The sequence below is a fragment of the Echeneis naucrates genome, chromosome 21 (genome assembly GCF_900963305.1).
Source record: "Echeneis naucrates chromosome 21, fEcheNa1.1, whole genome shotgun sequence".
NCBI lineage: Eukaryota > Metazoa > Chordata > Actinopteri > Carangiformes > Echeneidae > Echeneis > Echeneis naucrates.
Genome location: NC_042531.1, coordinates 12,001,414 through 12,016,293, shown reverse-complemented (window position 1 = coordinate 12,016,293; position 14,880 = coordinate 12,001,414). Strand labels below are relative to the sequence as shown.

The following is a 14,880-nucleotide window of genomic DNA, read 5'->3' as shown; positions in this document are numbered from 1 at the left end:
CCTGTAGAGTTAAAACACAACCATCCTCAGAACCACCTGAGGCTCAGTATCAAAACATTAATATAAATGACACACGGCCTGTGTTTTGAAAGACCTGATATTCAAGCGTGTAGCTACAACTATTCCCAGCCCCACTCAACCTTAAGATTCTCCTCCACCCAAAAAACACCAAAACAAATCTGCAAGCATTTACAGGCCGGCTGCTTTCATCATTCCTGGCAGAAAACATATGAGGCTGGTTCTCCTCTTTAACAAGCACCCTGTCTAAATTGAAGGGGTTATTAGGAATAAGAGCTGATCCAAAAAACCTAACCCTCATTCTTTAAGACAGCCACAACAACTGTTTTGAAAAGTTGAGTCATTGTGACGGCACAGCAGAGCATGTGGCAGACACAAAAACAGTATTAATATTCAATTCATCGTAATCAGCACTAATCGTGGAAACGGTTCACATCTGTAATGGTTGGTTGCTTTTAATGAAGACAAAGCAAAAAGTAGCCAGCGTTTGAAAAAGCGAATGTGAGCTGTGAATTGTCTGGTGCCGTTATTTTTATTTGGGCTGACGTGCGATCAAGTCGGAGTCCGTGTGTGTGTGTGTGTGTGTGTGTGTGGACCTGGGTGGTGAATCGGGTGCTGTAATGTGCCAGCTTTGATGGCGAAGAAGCATCAGCATTGTTAACGCTCTGCAAACGATTGAGGTGGACATGCATCCATCAAAGTACGCAACAATCACCCTTGACAAATACATCCTGTTAAATTATACTTTTCTTCCAATGCAACATATTCAATTTATCATCGTCTATGACTTCTCTTTGCCATCAAACTGGCCTTTGAAGCTTGTGATTCTATATCTCTGTAATTTATTCTCCCACAACGTCAAGCGACCGGAAACCAGGCTGCCTGGAGTCACTCCTCACACCACTTAAAACAAAACCATCTTAGCAACCATCTCTGAAATGAACTGTTGCCTCCCACTTGGGGAATGGCAGGAACACAGAAGCAGTGTATATACACACACACACACACACACACACACACACACACACACACACACACACACACACACACACACACACACACACACACACACACACAATGACATGCACACACTGAGGTCTACTGTTAAAGAATCCAATAGCAGTAATCACAACTCTACTAAGAATAAAACGCCTGTCTCTGTCACACAATCTGATGAGTGGCTCACATTCAGCTTACAGTACATAACGGACAGTTGTATGCTATCTACACCTGCTCACACGAACACGAAGCCAGCTTTAATCCGCCCTGCCAGGCTGTGCCATTGGAGCAGTGACATTATAAAACGAAGGGAGGTGACGAGAGACAATGTATGCAATCTAGGTGGTACATATGGCATTGCTCTCACACACGTGAGAGGAGGAACAGGAAAAGGGAGGAGGGACGGGCAGCAAATGCTGCAGTGGAAACAGATAGAGGAGGTGAACTGTAACTGTATCATGTCTGCATTAGAAAAAAAAGTGAAGTGACCTGTGCTCTATATATTTTGAGGGGAAAAAAAGACAGTTTGGTTTTACTTTGCTTAAGAGACAAAGACCACGTTAACTTTTGCAACCCACCAACAAGAGCGCATGAATGGCTGCATCAGCATCAAATATTTACTAACCGAGTGAGCTAAACATGTCCATGTTGTGTGTTACTGCCATTGGGTTTTTGTTTTTTTTTTTTTTTAAACAAGATCATGTTAGTTGCTATGGGTACCCTCCTCAGTTTTAATTGGATTTATGGCAGCATGTGCTTCATTTACCCGAACATGGCGGGTAATTCACTGGTCAGTGTCAGAATGTTGTTTGCATATGTGAGACAGAGGTGCTGCAGAGCTGGCTGGGCAAACAGAGCGTTGGTAACGATGTTAGTTGGCAACAAGAAATACAAGAGAACTGTGCTATGCTACACACACTCGTCGACTTAATCAATCAATCAATCATCTGGTATCTTAGTAACTTGCGACATACATTTTTATAAGTGCTGTTTCAGTCATGAATGGAAAGCATTAAAAAACAGGAGCGTGGCAGCTTAAAAACCTCAGGACTGACATAGTACTCCTCGTGCACTGTGGCACACCGCTACCGCTACAGAAACCCTGAGTATCGACTGCTTAGTGAGACACGCACAGATTGAACACTTCACTATGAAATATGCTGCTCCTCCAGGGAAATATTAGCCAAGGGTCAGCAAGACAGCAACTATTTACAGTTGTTTTCACATTCTGCTCATGACTCCGTGTGTGCAGCTCTGCAGTGGCTCCAGGAAAATCCTCTGCTGCTCTTCTTACCACAACCTGACGTTCAGTGTGATAAAATCAAAAGGACTCTTGTTTGTGCGTCTGTGTGTGTGTGTGTGTGTGTGGAGGTGGGGGGGGTCCATGCAATTTTCTGTCCATTCTGATCTTTCGCTCTCCTCTCATTGGTCACCCAAAGTCTCTGTCATTTACATTCATGCTCTGGCTGTCTCCCACACTGCAACTGACTGGGTACTGGCATGTGCTCGCTCACTTGGCAACGAGTCCTACTCTTTAGCACCTGCCTGGCCCAAATTACCCAGCTCATCTCTGGACTCAGCAAATCATCATCAGGATCAGAAATAAAATAGGATTAAAAAGAAGTAAAATAGGCTTTCGTGTAGTGGACTATTAGATGGATATCCAATCCAGAAATGTAAAACATGAAAAACATTCATTTCATACATTCATAGTTGTACAATGTAAGAGTGTTGATATTCTCACCTAAACTTATGCCATGTATAAAATACGCAAATGTCCCAGATTAAATACTGTTTCATCAAGACATTTTTCATGCACATGCTGTAGATCGGTGCTTTCTGACCTAGAGGGCAGACAGTTCAATTTTTTGGGATAATCTGTAATGGGAATGATTATTCTTCCCCAGGAATATAATCTGGTTGGTATGACCCTAACAAATGTAAAGAGAAGTAGTATGAGCTGTGAGGTTAAATAATTTATCCCTCGAATTGTGGGCTGGGATGTTATTTCTGAAAAGAAAGGGAGGATCCAGACCAAGTAAGGAAGCAAAATGAAATGATGGGTCAGCAGAAGGTAAGATAAGGGGCTGATATGACAATATGCATGATGTCTGTTTCTGCTATAGTCTCACACCTGCAAAAACAAATCATCCTGTGTGTGAGCAGAAGTGTCACAATCTGCTCTGAGAGGGTGAAGCCCTTAGTGGACACCAGCTACCCTCACGGACAGGGGGAAGAAATGCTGCCCTCTGTCAGCAGTGCTCATTTTTCTTCAGACAGGAGCCGAAACGCAAGAACACACAGACACACACAGTCCAGAGGAAGCCATGAGCATGCACAGGACATGCACGTGTGTTTGAGTCGGAAGTCCTCTCCATGCCTTCCTCCTCTGTCAGAGACAGTGAAACAGAGGAAACACAATGGTCGGATTGTGTTCCATGATTGTGTCGGAGGCTCAGTTGTGTGAGGACCTTGGTGAAAAAGACTTGTTCTGTCGAAGCAGGGGGCTGCAGCTTCTGTTGCATAGTTATGGAAAAAGATGGAAATGAAGGCTCCAAATGGGTTAATGAATACGGAAGGTCAGTAAAGGGCTGCAGCTGTGACATGGACGGACAGCCCACACTCAGCAGTTTTCCCTGCTGCACTCGTGGACGGAAAATGAGGACTTAAACATGTCACTGAAGCTTTATCTTTAAATTGGCATTTTTTCTTTCTTTCTATTTTTTTTTTTTTTTTTTTTATTAATTGAGGCAACTTTCCGGCTAATGTGTTCACTGTCATATAAAATCAGCACTCTGTACACTGCACCGCCCATAGCGTGAGCCACCAGCACACGGCTGGACTACAGCGCTGGGCTTGCAGCTGTAACCGGTAGGCCGTCACCACTCTCCTGGGAATGGGTGGAAATTACAGAGTCCCCCAGCTGACAGCAGTTCACAACAAACTTCACTTGTAATCATAGAATTCTGAGAGTGAAATCAAGAAAATATTATAATGATTGCTTGTGGGGTGAATCTCAGGGTGACACATGCAGCAAACTCAGCTTATGTTTTTTAGGTAGCTTATAGCTCAGATGTTACATTAGTGGACTCCTATAACTAAGCAAAACACTCAACAGTGGTTTCTATGGCAACATATCGTGCCTAACCTAGAGCAGTTGGTATTGAACACAGGGTTACCTGTGAATACACATGGACGCACACACAGACCCACTTTCCACCACATCAGGGTGCTGTACATGTCAATACTTTACTTGCTACGTTACTTAACAGAGACATGAAAAACCTTTCCACAGAACAATCTGGTGTATCATTTCTGAGATGGTGAAACACTGGGTGTCAGTTTATACACACACACAGACATATATATGTATACATCCAATTGGCAGCATAGTGGTTAGCGCTGCTGCCACAAAACAAAAAGGTGGTGGGTTTGGTTCCCGGCCTGGGGACTTTCCGATTGGAGTTTGTATGTTCTCTGCGTGGGTTTTCTCCCACCGTCCAAAGACATCATGTTTAGATTAACTGGTGACTCTAAATTCTCCGTGAGTGTGAGCGGTTGCTTGTCTCTGTGTGTTGGCCCTGTGATGGACCAGCGACCTGTCCAGGGTGTACCCCGCCCTCACCCACTGTGAGCTGGGATTGGCTCCAGCACCCCCACAATCCGCAGACAGATAAGCGGTTGAAGACGAATGAATGAATCCACACGGTTTGTTTATGCCTATTTATTCTCATTATTTGGGTCTCTTTGTGGTCCATCTGCACTTTTTTGTGGGTGTTTCATGTGTATTCATTGTCATTTTGTGTTTTCTGTAATCATTTGAATGATTTTTCAAATATTAATAGTCACTTCATACAGACGTTTGTTCTAAGATTTAAGCCTGTTGAAGAGCCTCGATCCCTAACACTCAACCTGCAACCTGCTTGAATGCGATTGGCTACGCGTAAGCATTAAGGCCACCAGCTCACACCATGTCACACTCTGATTGGTTCTTCGGGAGCCTCCGTCATATTAATTTCACCTGTTCAATACCCGTCAAAGCTCTAAAGTTGCACACGGTTAGTTGGGTTATATGGTGTTGATATGAGACAAGGACAGCGCCTGCTTGTGTGAGCAATGCCACCTGCTGTGCAACCCAGCTGCCCACCCTTCCATGGAGACCACACCCTTAGATGCCCGTTGGGAGCACATGCACATTAAGGGGTGAGAAACATTAAACTTTACATCTGGCATGTAGCTATCAGCTGAGAGTCATCGCAGCTTCTCTCTCTCCAGTATCATCGTCAATGTGTGTGTGAACATATCTAAATGTGCGTAAACCCCACACCCGCATGCCACACACGGGCATAAGATGAGCAGACTAAACAACAGAGGGGTACAGAACTGGTATTAGAGACAAAACAGCTGTTGCATCTTGAAATTACTTCCCCCAAAAAAGAGCCTGGGTGAAAACAGGACGACTTGCAATCATGATTTATAATTAAATAATCAGATGCAACACATTTAAGATTCAAGCTATTCAATTCAGATAGTGCGCAGCAAATCACCATCCTCAAATATCTGCTCAAAACAATTTTTGGGGTTTTCCTTCAGAGGGCTGAGATGATAGTGGTCATGCTTTTCTCTTGTACAAACAGCAAACCAGGTGCAGTCAAATGCACACCGATGTAAAAAAAAAAAAAAAAAAAGTTGTAAAAACAAATATTGAACTCCCACATACCGTTAGCAGTGAGTTTATTTGACATAGAGTATTCAGCATGACTGAAAAATATTTATTTAAAGATTCAGCGCTGACTAAATGCAAGAACATAACTTTTTCTTCTGTTTTCTGCACACAGAAACCAAATTCAGTAGACAAATGCAAATGTATTACCAACAGAAAATTCTCTTGCAGACAGAAGAAAAATGACGAATAGGTCAGTTGAAAGACACTATCATCCCAAACCAGCGAGGGTTTATTCTACTTCCCTCAGTTGTCTCGCCATTAGTCTCTCCATTCAACAGTAAGAATTTGAATAATGATGAGATCACAAACACAAACACAGGCAGAAGCATCCTCCAACTGGACGGATGGAGTTCCTCAGTCCAAAACACTGTCACTGGCCAAATACATCATCAAATCTCTGCTCCAATTCTGTCACTTCGCTTGAGGTGAAAACTTTAGTCATGAACAGTCTTTTTTTTTTCCCTCTTATCTCCAGCATATTTTGGTATATTAGTAGTAATAGAAGAATGTGAGACGTGGGACATCCAGTCTGAGCAATCTTCCTCATCCTGACCACACCTTTCCACACCTCCTCGCTGCTGCTCTTACAACTCATCCAACTGAATACTTAACTGCTGCTTGTAATGCTGTACTAAGGTATTAGTCATGTAACAGGTTGGAGCGGAACAGAAATGACAGCTTACCAAGAAGTCGTTGCTGTGATGTACATATATGAGTGCCAGCAGAGGAAAAAGGTGTTTCCAGCTCTCAGCGAGCTTGAACAGCAATCCCACAGCTCTGATAGACACACAGTGAATCTACAATTCTCTTACATCTAATCTCGCTGTTCCCTTAAGATATGTACTCTGTTGCAATAGCAAGTCAGTTATCGCTTCAGGAGAAAAATACACTTCTGTGCTTTTATGAAAAGGTGGATGATTGCTGTACAAATTTAGCAATATTGTAGGATTTAAATGTAGTGGTTCCAACACTCAAAATAAAAGCCTTTAGATGATGCAAGTAAAGAGTCTGGAAGATCTGGAAGTGCTAATGAAGAACTATCTCATTTGTAAATGGCTTTCATACCTCATCAGCATCACTTTACACCACAAATACTCAGCCAAAATTAAAGAGATCGGAAGTATATTGTCTTTTCAGGCACCATGACTGAAAATCCTGAAATGAACCAAACATACAGCAAACAGATATCAGCGATGCCCTTAAAGTCAGTAAATGAACATGTTTGAACGACAGCAACAGATCACTCTGTACATGCGTACATGCAGGTGAGGGGACACACGAGGAGTTAGGAGGAAGTTACAGCGGATCTGACTTCAGAGGGAAAGAGCAGAGTGACTCCTGCTATCACTCTGGACAAAACCAGAGCCTGAACTGGAGAGCTTCCCCTTCACCCAAGATCAACTAGGGAGTATTAATGGCTTCGGAGTGAATCAACTGATGGCTATCATATTTCGCTGTTTGGACTCATTGTGCACTGACAACCCAACACACACATCTGCATGTGCATCGCTGTGGTGCAATGCAGATGTTTACACCCATGTCTTGGTTTGAGTCCGATGTGACAAAAAAAAAGTGTTGTGATCAATGTAGCTTCATCACACAACGTTAGGCTACAAAATGGAAATCATTGAACTCAGGTTTATTGTGACACAGCCTAATGGAGTGGAATGGAAGTCCATCATTTACTGTTTACTTGCTGTTTAAGCTGTTTTATTAGCAGGTTGAGCCAGAGTTGTAGAAAGATAATTAAGGCTTGAGAAGTTTGAGGGTTTTTTTTTTTTTTTTTCAGTCTCAACTGTAAAACTAACAAACAAACAAACCTGCAGCCTGTGCAGTACAGAGAGGCGGCATTAATTGTGTTTGGATCACAATCACACTGTCGTGATATGTGCAATACTTAAAACTGAACATTGATAATGTTCACAGCAAAAGCTCACATTAGTTGCTCCCTCCCCAACCTCACCACCTATTTCACATTCAAGCAGCACTGCATATAAGTCATTAAAAGACAATATCGATCCGCACTTCTTGTGTGCTGCATGAGCAGACACATGGTTTGCTTCATGGGAAAACTTAATAAGGATGTGAAACTGCAGTTGTTTTTTTTTTTGTTTGTTTGTTTGTTTTTTTTAATTTATGGTATCAAAATAAAACAGCTAAATATATGCCTGAGCAACTATAAGAATTTTGTCTATATTTAAGAAAAAACTCATCTCCATTCTTCTCGTCAAATTTGGACAACTTATATAATGAAAGCAAAAATAATAGCGAATAATAAAAAAGGAATCATTTTAATAAGCATTCTCTGAAAATTTGCTTTTTTACAATTGTTTCACAAGTTCTGCTGTACTGATAATTTTATGATCAGTTTATATTTTAAAACTACACTTATATATCAAACCTGTGTACTATTATAACAACCAAAATACATATACCAGAAATATGATTTTAAGCTCTTATATACAAATTTAAAATTACTCAATAAATTTTGACACTGTCAGCGAAGTAGGAAAACCCATATAAACTATCATTATTACAATATTGTTAAAGTGAGAAGATAAATAGAATTTAACAGATACAACACTAATAAATATTAAAATTCTGTTTGAAATGTGACTAATAATGTGCTACTAATTATTCTGTATTTTCCACAACAAGAAGCTCCCTAAATATGTTATATATAAAATCAAAAATATACTTTTCTCCTTTCAAAATTGCTCCAAGTAAATTTATGTGCAAGATGGTGCGTCTGCACCAATTTGAAATATCAAAATATAAAATACATGCAAATAAAATAACATTGAAATGATGAATAGGACAGCTAATCCACAACGATTCAGCGCTCTGTCTTTTCTGGGTTATTAAAAATTACTTTTAACAAGGCCCAGTCCTTCAGAGCCACAAGCTGCTCATTAACAAACAAAAAGTCATTACAACAAATCATGATTAGTCATAATTTCTTGTCATTGAAAGTAGATATATTTTGAATGTTAATCCCACTGTGCCTATTAAACATTACACAACAAAGCACAACTAAAATATATAAACAGACAGCACACACAGCAAACAGCAGCTGAAACTACAACAGCCTCAAAAAGCCAAGAGAAGCCAGCAGGCCTGAAGATTCACACATAACTCCTTTAATGACATTATCCACAAAGTGACCATTTCTTCACTATTACTTCACCACAGCCACCATTTACATTTAAAATGAAGATCTGCTATAATTAATTTAATTATTATTCATATACAACATCTTGAATTACATAAATAAAGAAACAATATTTTAAATGTTATAATATTGTATTATTATTATTATTATTTTTAATGTTCAAGATCCATAGTTTTCCTCATACATTTACTTTTTTTTTTTGTTTATGAGCCGAAAGAGATATCTATGCTGAAAAAGAAATTTGCGTCTGTAAATTACGTCAAATATGTTCTTCAGGTTAGGACATATTTATATATAAAGATATTAATATATACATTTATACATATATTTACATATACATTTAAGATAAATGTATATATAACATATATATACACAAACACATAATTTTTTTCATGTGAATTTCTCAAAGGCTGAGGTCGGCGAGCGGATTTGGACATTTAATGAAACGATAATGGGTAACAACTTTTTCTCAAATGAGCACGTCAGCGTTGGCCGTTACGTGTTGGAAGAAAGGAGCACCTGTGGGTGCCACACGCTGCACCCATCTCGACCTCCCTCCTGGTATGGCGAGGATTTCGCTTAAAAAGGGGGGCCTGCAGTGAAACACGCAGCAGCTTCTCACACGCCGATTGGACGCATGCAGCCACATGTATGGACATTCAGTCCATCTGATTCCGCCTATAGCCGTGCAGGGAGAAGGGCCATCATGGCAGCCATGATGAGGCTCTCCAACATTGCCATGGCCTACGTGCACATTAACTGTGGGGAGTGGCGCAGGCTTTTCTTCTACACCATTTTGCGCTTTGCACACAACGAAACAAAAAAAAAAAAAAAAAAAAGAAGAAGAAAAAAAAACCGCCTTTAAAATGGAGATCATAAAACGGGAAGAAACACTGCAGATCGATCTGTGGGTATATATATATATAAATATTTACACACATACATTTCTTTTCTCCCCTAGAGCGTAAAAAGAGGAGGGCTGTAACACAGGAAAGTGAAGGCAGCACTGGAGGGGGAGGACGAGGCTGGATACGCATGAAGTCTGGGTCACGTGTTCCTCCGCAAGGGGCTTGAATATTTACCTTTTTGTCACGCAATGTAGACTTCCCCTTACAGACACAGGCGTTGTTGGGAAACATGGCGGGTCTATACGTATGAGGGGGCTAAAAGCTCCGCTCTTTATTTTATTTTATTGTTTCCTTTTGCTTTCTACTCACGGGACGAAACTTGGTGTTTTAATTGTTATTCAGCAGCAATTAAAAGCTCGCTGATTTGAATGTTTTTTTTTTTTGGTTGTGTGTATGTGTTTAGGAAATGAGTGGACAAGCTGACACAAAAGCACAAAATAACACAGTGCAGGACGGTGGGGCTTTACATTAGCTCACTCGCTAATTCTCGCTTTTCTCGCACCCGTACTCACAATCTATGTCTCTCCTATAGACACACACACACACACATATCTAAAGTAAAAACTAGAGGAGAGGCTCAGCTGATTGGTATGCGTCTCATCGTGCAATGCAGTGTTCCAGTCAATAATGAAACTTTAACGCCTACATATAGGGAAAACAGCCTTGTGGGGAAACAGTTGCCCATGGGAAAGTTTGGTGATGGGCTCCTCCATACGCGAAATTCAGTCACGATGAAATCATGACTGTGTCTGTGCATGTGTGTGTCCAGGTTTTTTACAGTGCTGGGGGGGGGGGGCACAGGCCCTGCTGCAGATCACGCGATATGGCAGCAACCACCGTGTGTTCTGCGGATGTTGGGGCTAAACTGCTTCTTTGTTGCCCTTCTTTCTTTTGTTTTAATCCCCAATGCAGTTACATTTAAATCATCGCCAGCAAATAAAACAACAACAGCAGCAACAGCAACAACAGCCTGGTAGAAATCACACACAGAAGCAGAGAAAATAGGAGGTGAGTAAGTCTGCGTGCTACATTTTACAGCGGAAGCCTACAGGTCACACAGTCTGGCATGGGGACCAGTATAGGCGGATGAGTGTGTGTGTGTGTGTGTGTGTGTGTTTCAGATTGTAGGCCTACCTTAGTTTTTTGGGAACAGAGTAGTCTACCTCTATCACCTTTCCGTGTAATTCAACTTTACCTGTAAGGACGAAAATGGACAGTGTAACATTATCTGTGTGTGATGTGAGCAACAATAGGAGCTGGTAGGCCTACACAACAGGCACTTTGAATCACTTCACCAAGTAGGTGCGTCCCCATTCAAAGAGCCAACCCCTGAAACAAAGTCCCGTCCGTGGGCGCGTCCGTGCGCACGGCGGCTGAGCAACTATTATGTTTACATTAAAACAAGCAACAGTGTGACATTTGATGGCTCACAATGGGGGAATTCGGCGCCAAAAGTCAAGCATGTTAAGCCTATATAGTAATGGAGGGGAGGGTGGTGGTTTGGGGGGGGGGGGGTTAGAATGGGCAGCCATGCTTTCCACTCCCACAACCCTCACAGTGCAATGAGGGGTATTTTTTCCCAGCTCTCAGTAAAGAATGCAACATCAAAGCGGAGATGGTTTGAAGGGAGAATATGTCCTGTTCTCTTTCAGTCTTCGCTCGGTGTTTTTTGCCTTAATTGTCCGTGTTGACCCAGGCAGAGATTTGATTTCTATATTTTTCTCTGCCCTTTCTTTTTTTTTTTTTTTTTTTTTTTTTTTTTGGAGGAACGAGGCGCTCCTCGGCGAAGCCTGAACACGGCTTTTCGTTACTATTATGAGTGGCCTGGCGCAGCACGGAATTAGCGTCTCACCTCGTCCCCCTCCGCTCCGCTACCTGTTTATTAGCTCTTTCCTCCGGACCCCCGTGACCCACCTCCAAGACACCTCGTAAAAACATAGCCAGGCATCAGAGGAACATGGATCTGACAAGTTTTCCGCCGTCGCTTCGCCGTGCTCTCTTTAATAAAATCAAGATAAAAAATAAGTGAAAAATAATTATGCCTACCCGAACCATCAGACCATCCAATACATTCCAGCAGGGTGATTGCTAAGTAGCGCCCCGCACTATCGGAATCTCCAAAATACAGCTTATTGTGCGCGTTAATTGCGTTACGACGACTCGTGTTTTCTTTAGGCGGACGGCCACCGAAGCTCCGACTCTGTCCTGCGATCGATAATTTATCCAATTTTTGCTGGAGCGTGCATGACTGAGTGTTCATCTAAACTCTGATGGCACACGGATGTGATCGCAAAACACACACACACACACAAACTCACACGCTCACACACAGTCACATACACAATGTCCCAAGCAAAAGCAAAAATAACACAATGCAATGATTAATATTTCACATTTTCGGACAAGCTGAGCTATTGTGTATGGGGGCTGGTTTTATTTCCTTCTAAATCTGATCTCGCAGTTTGAGTCGCTGTGGATTTTTCTCCTCTTGTCACCAACAGCATCACTTATCAAATCCACACTTACCAGAAAGAGTCTCTATAGCCTTTATGGCCGAGTTCTGATCGGGGAAGTCCACAAAAGCATAGCCGGATTTCAGTAGGACCTGGTCGGCCACTGGCAGCTTCCTCTCCCCAAAGAGCTGCTTCAAGTCCTCGACAGTGACCGAAGGACTTAAATTCCCAACATATAGTTTGTTCATGATCTGAAAGGAAAAATCTCGAAGGGCTATCAGATCTTAAGAGTGGCGATATTCAGAGAAGTATAAAAATAAAAAATAAAATAAAAAAATAAAGAGAAAAAAAAAAAAAAATAGAAAAAAAGATCTGCTGGGATATTTTTCCTTTAAAAAATGCAGCAGTGACCCCCCAGGAAATGACTACGCTATAGGCGACCCCCCAGCACCAACTCTGGCCCTGGTCAAACTCTTTTAACAAGGACTGGGAGGAAAAAAAAGTGTCGTTACGACGCTACTCTGGAGCCAACAAGCACCGCCTCTAAATAAAATCTCCCTTAAAATCACAAGAAAAAAATGTTCGGAGGTGCATGAGGGATCACTCCGGCTTTCCCACCGTAGAAAGTGCATTAAGGGGTATGGAAGTGGCATGATGATCACTGGGTATATTCAGCAAAGGGATGGGCTTAAAGGAGGCTGAGAGGTTATTTCATCAAATCATAATAAGGGCCGTGCCGTGGGTCCCTCCAGGCTGGGGGAGTGAAAAAAGAAAGGAGGACTACTGTGTGGAAAATCAAGTCGATGTCACTGGACTACTCCACCAAAAACAGTGTCACTGATCCCCGCACTTTGCCTTAGACTTATTAAAGGGCAACAGAAATATAGGGTGGTGCACGCAGGACACGTGTGTGTGTGTGGTGTGTGTGTTGGAGGGAGGGGGGTGGCGGTGGTAATCTTTAGATATTATCCCATTAAAAAAACCCATCTGAGTTATTATTTATCAATATCATTATTTCAGCATTTGTCTAAAATTATACAACATCACGGGGGGGGGGGGGGCATTTAATACAGAAAGTGAAACCTCCGAAGAGCGGTTAGTGGAAATTGTGTTGTTGTGCAGAAACTTTAGTGAATCAACGTTCCAACAGATTGTTGGTGGCCCCTTCCAATCTGATCAGGGGCCGCCGGTTGCAGGCGCAAACCTACAGCATATGCGCTGTGCAAGTTATTATTATTATTATTATTATTATTATTATTATTATCATTAACAAACTGGATGACAGTCAGTTTTGCATTTGAGTGGATAGAGTTAATACATCTGATTGTAAAATGTAAAACGGAGCAAACATTTATTTTTAGATGCTGATAAGGAGAAGAGAGGGGATTCCTGGCCCTGGACAGGGAGGAGGTGCCCTCTGTGCTGTGTCACTCAGGCAGTCTGGGCTCATACACAGCCTGCAGACATGGTAGTACATATATCTGTCTTTTTCTTCTTTCTCTTTCTGTCACTCTCTTTTTTTATGTAGGTGTGCAGTGTGGGTCTGTTTGGGAGGGAAGTGAAGTAAAGTGGATTTCAAAGTGAAAAACCTAAAAAAAAAAGAAGAAATAAAGGCTGCAGCAGCATGACCGAAGGGAGACAGACTGCAGCTCTCATGCATGGATGTGTAGTCTTGTACCTACACCAGTTACTAAGGGGAGGAGCCTTCGCCTGCAGCACTTGAGTGTTTCTACATGTGACTGCCTGTGCCTTGGAACATTACTGCCACCCCAGTGTAGTGCAGAATGCCAGCAAGCAAGAGTGACCATTCCTCGCAGTTTTTGTCAGTGTGTGACCGGAGGAATGTAAAAAGCTGCGTTCTATTTACAAAATAGCTCTTTAGTTACTTTCTTGATTACACGCAATCACAGTTGTTGCGATTTTCTGCTGCTGCCAGGTGAGACTCAATCAGACCTGAGGTCAAAATGATCCTCCATTAATTTGTAAACTAATTTACTGGATTGGATCATTACCAATATGCATAATTACACTATACATCAATCATGCATTTATCTTTAACCCTTGTGCCTATGCATTTCAATTAATTTAGCAATTAAATGAAATATTTTAACTGCTTTCTGTTACACTTTGTCCACATTTAGGTCAGGGTGGTGTTAAATCACACAGCCACCCAAAAAATGATTTCCACTCTGAAAGGAAAATGCACTGGGACTGGGAGGGCTGTGACATTTGCAGAATGCAGAAATAACTGCTGACCAGAACAAACAACACTCACATACAAAGTATAACATGTGGACTTGTGGTAGAAAAGGGAAATAAATAGGCTCACAGAGTTTCCAAGGTGGGGACAGCTGTGAAAAAAAAAAAAAAGGGGGAGAGGGGGTGGTGGGTCAGGTAAGAGAACCACTTAAACAAATCCATTCACTGGAAGGAATGTCAGAACGGATATTGCTGAGCAGGGACAAATAAAACAAAAACGATCTGTATGAGTTGATCCTTCTAGAGATAAGTTGGGGGGGGGGGGGGGGGTGTCATAATTTGGGCGAACCAACCTTTTAAGGAAAGAAGCAATCTCTTTGTATTGCTCTTCCTTAAGAGTCAGAG

The 14,880-nt window shown here is 41.8% G+C and overlaps 1 protein-coding gene across 6 annotated transcripts in view; it reads right to left on the bottom strand.

Moving 5' to 3' along the window:
• The window catches only part of igf2bp2a (insulin-like growth factor 2 mRNA binding protein 2a), a 47,153-nt gene extending 34,265 nt beyond the window's left edge, over positions 1 to 12,888 (bottom strand). For 5 of the 6 annotated variants that reach the window (XM_029529769.1, XM_029529766.1, XM_029529767.1 and 2 more), the window contains exons 1-2: positions 12,350 to 12,888; positions 10,958 to 11,018 (exon numbers count right to left, since the gene is read on the bottom strand). In XM_029529769.1, the coding sequence (XP_029385629.1) occupies positions 10,958 to 11,018; positions 12,350 to 12,524 (236 nt within the window). In that variant the 5' untranslated portion in view covers positions 12,525 to 12,888. Of the gene's footprint in view, positions 1 to 10,957; positions 11,019 to 11,869; positions 12,301 to 12,349 lie in introns of those variants that run through there. The other variant, XM_029529765.1, reaches the window with a different exon arrangement.
• Positions 12,889 to 14,880: the final 1,992 nt, after the last annotated feature.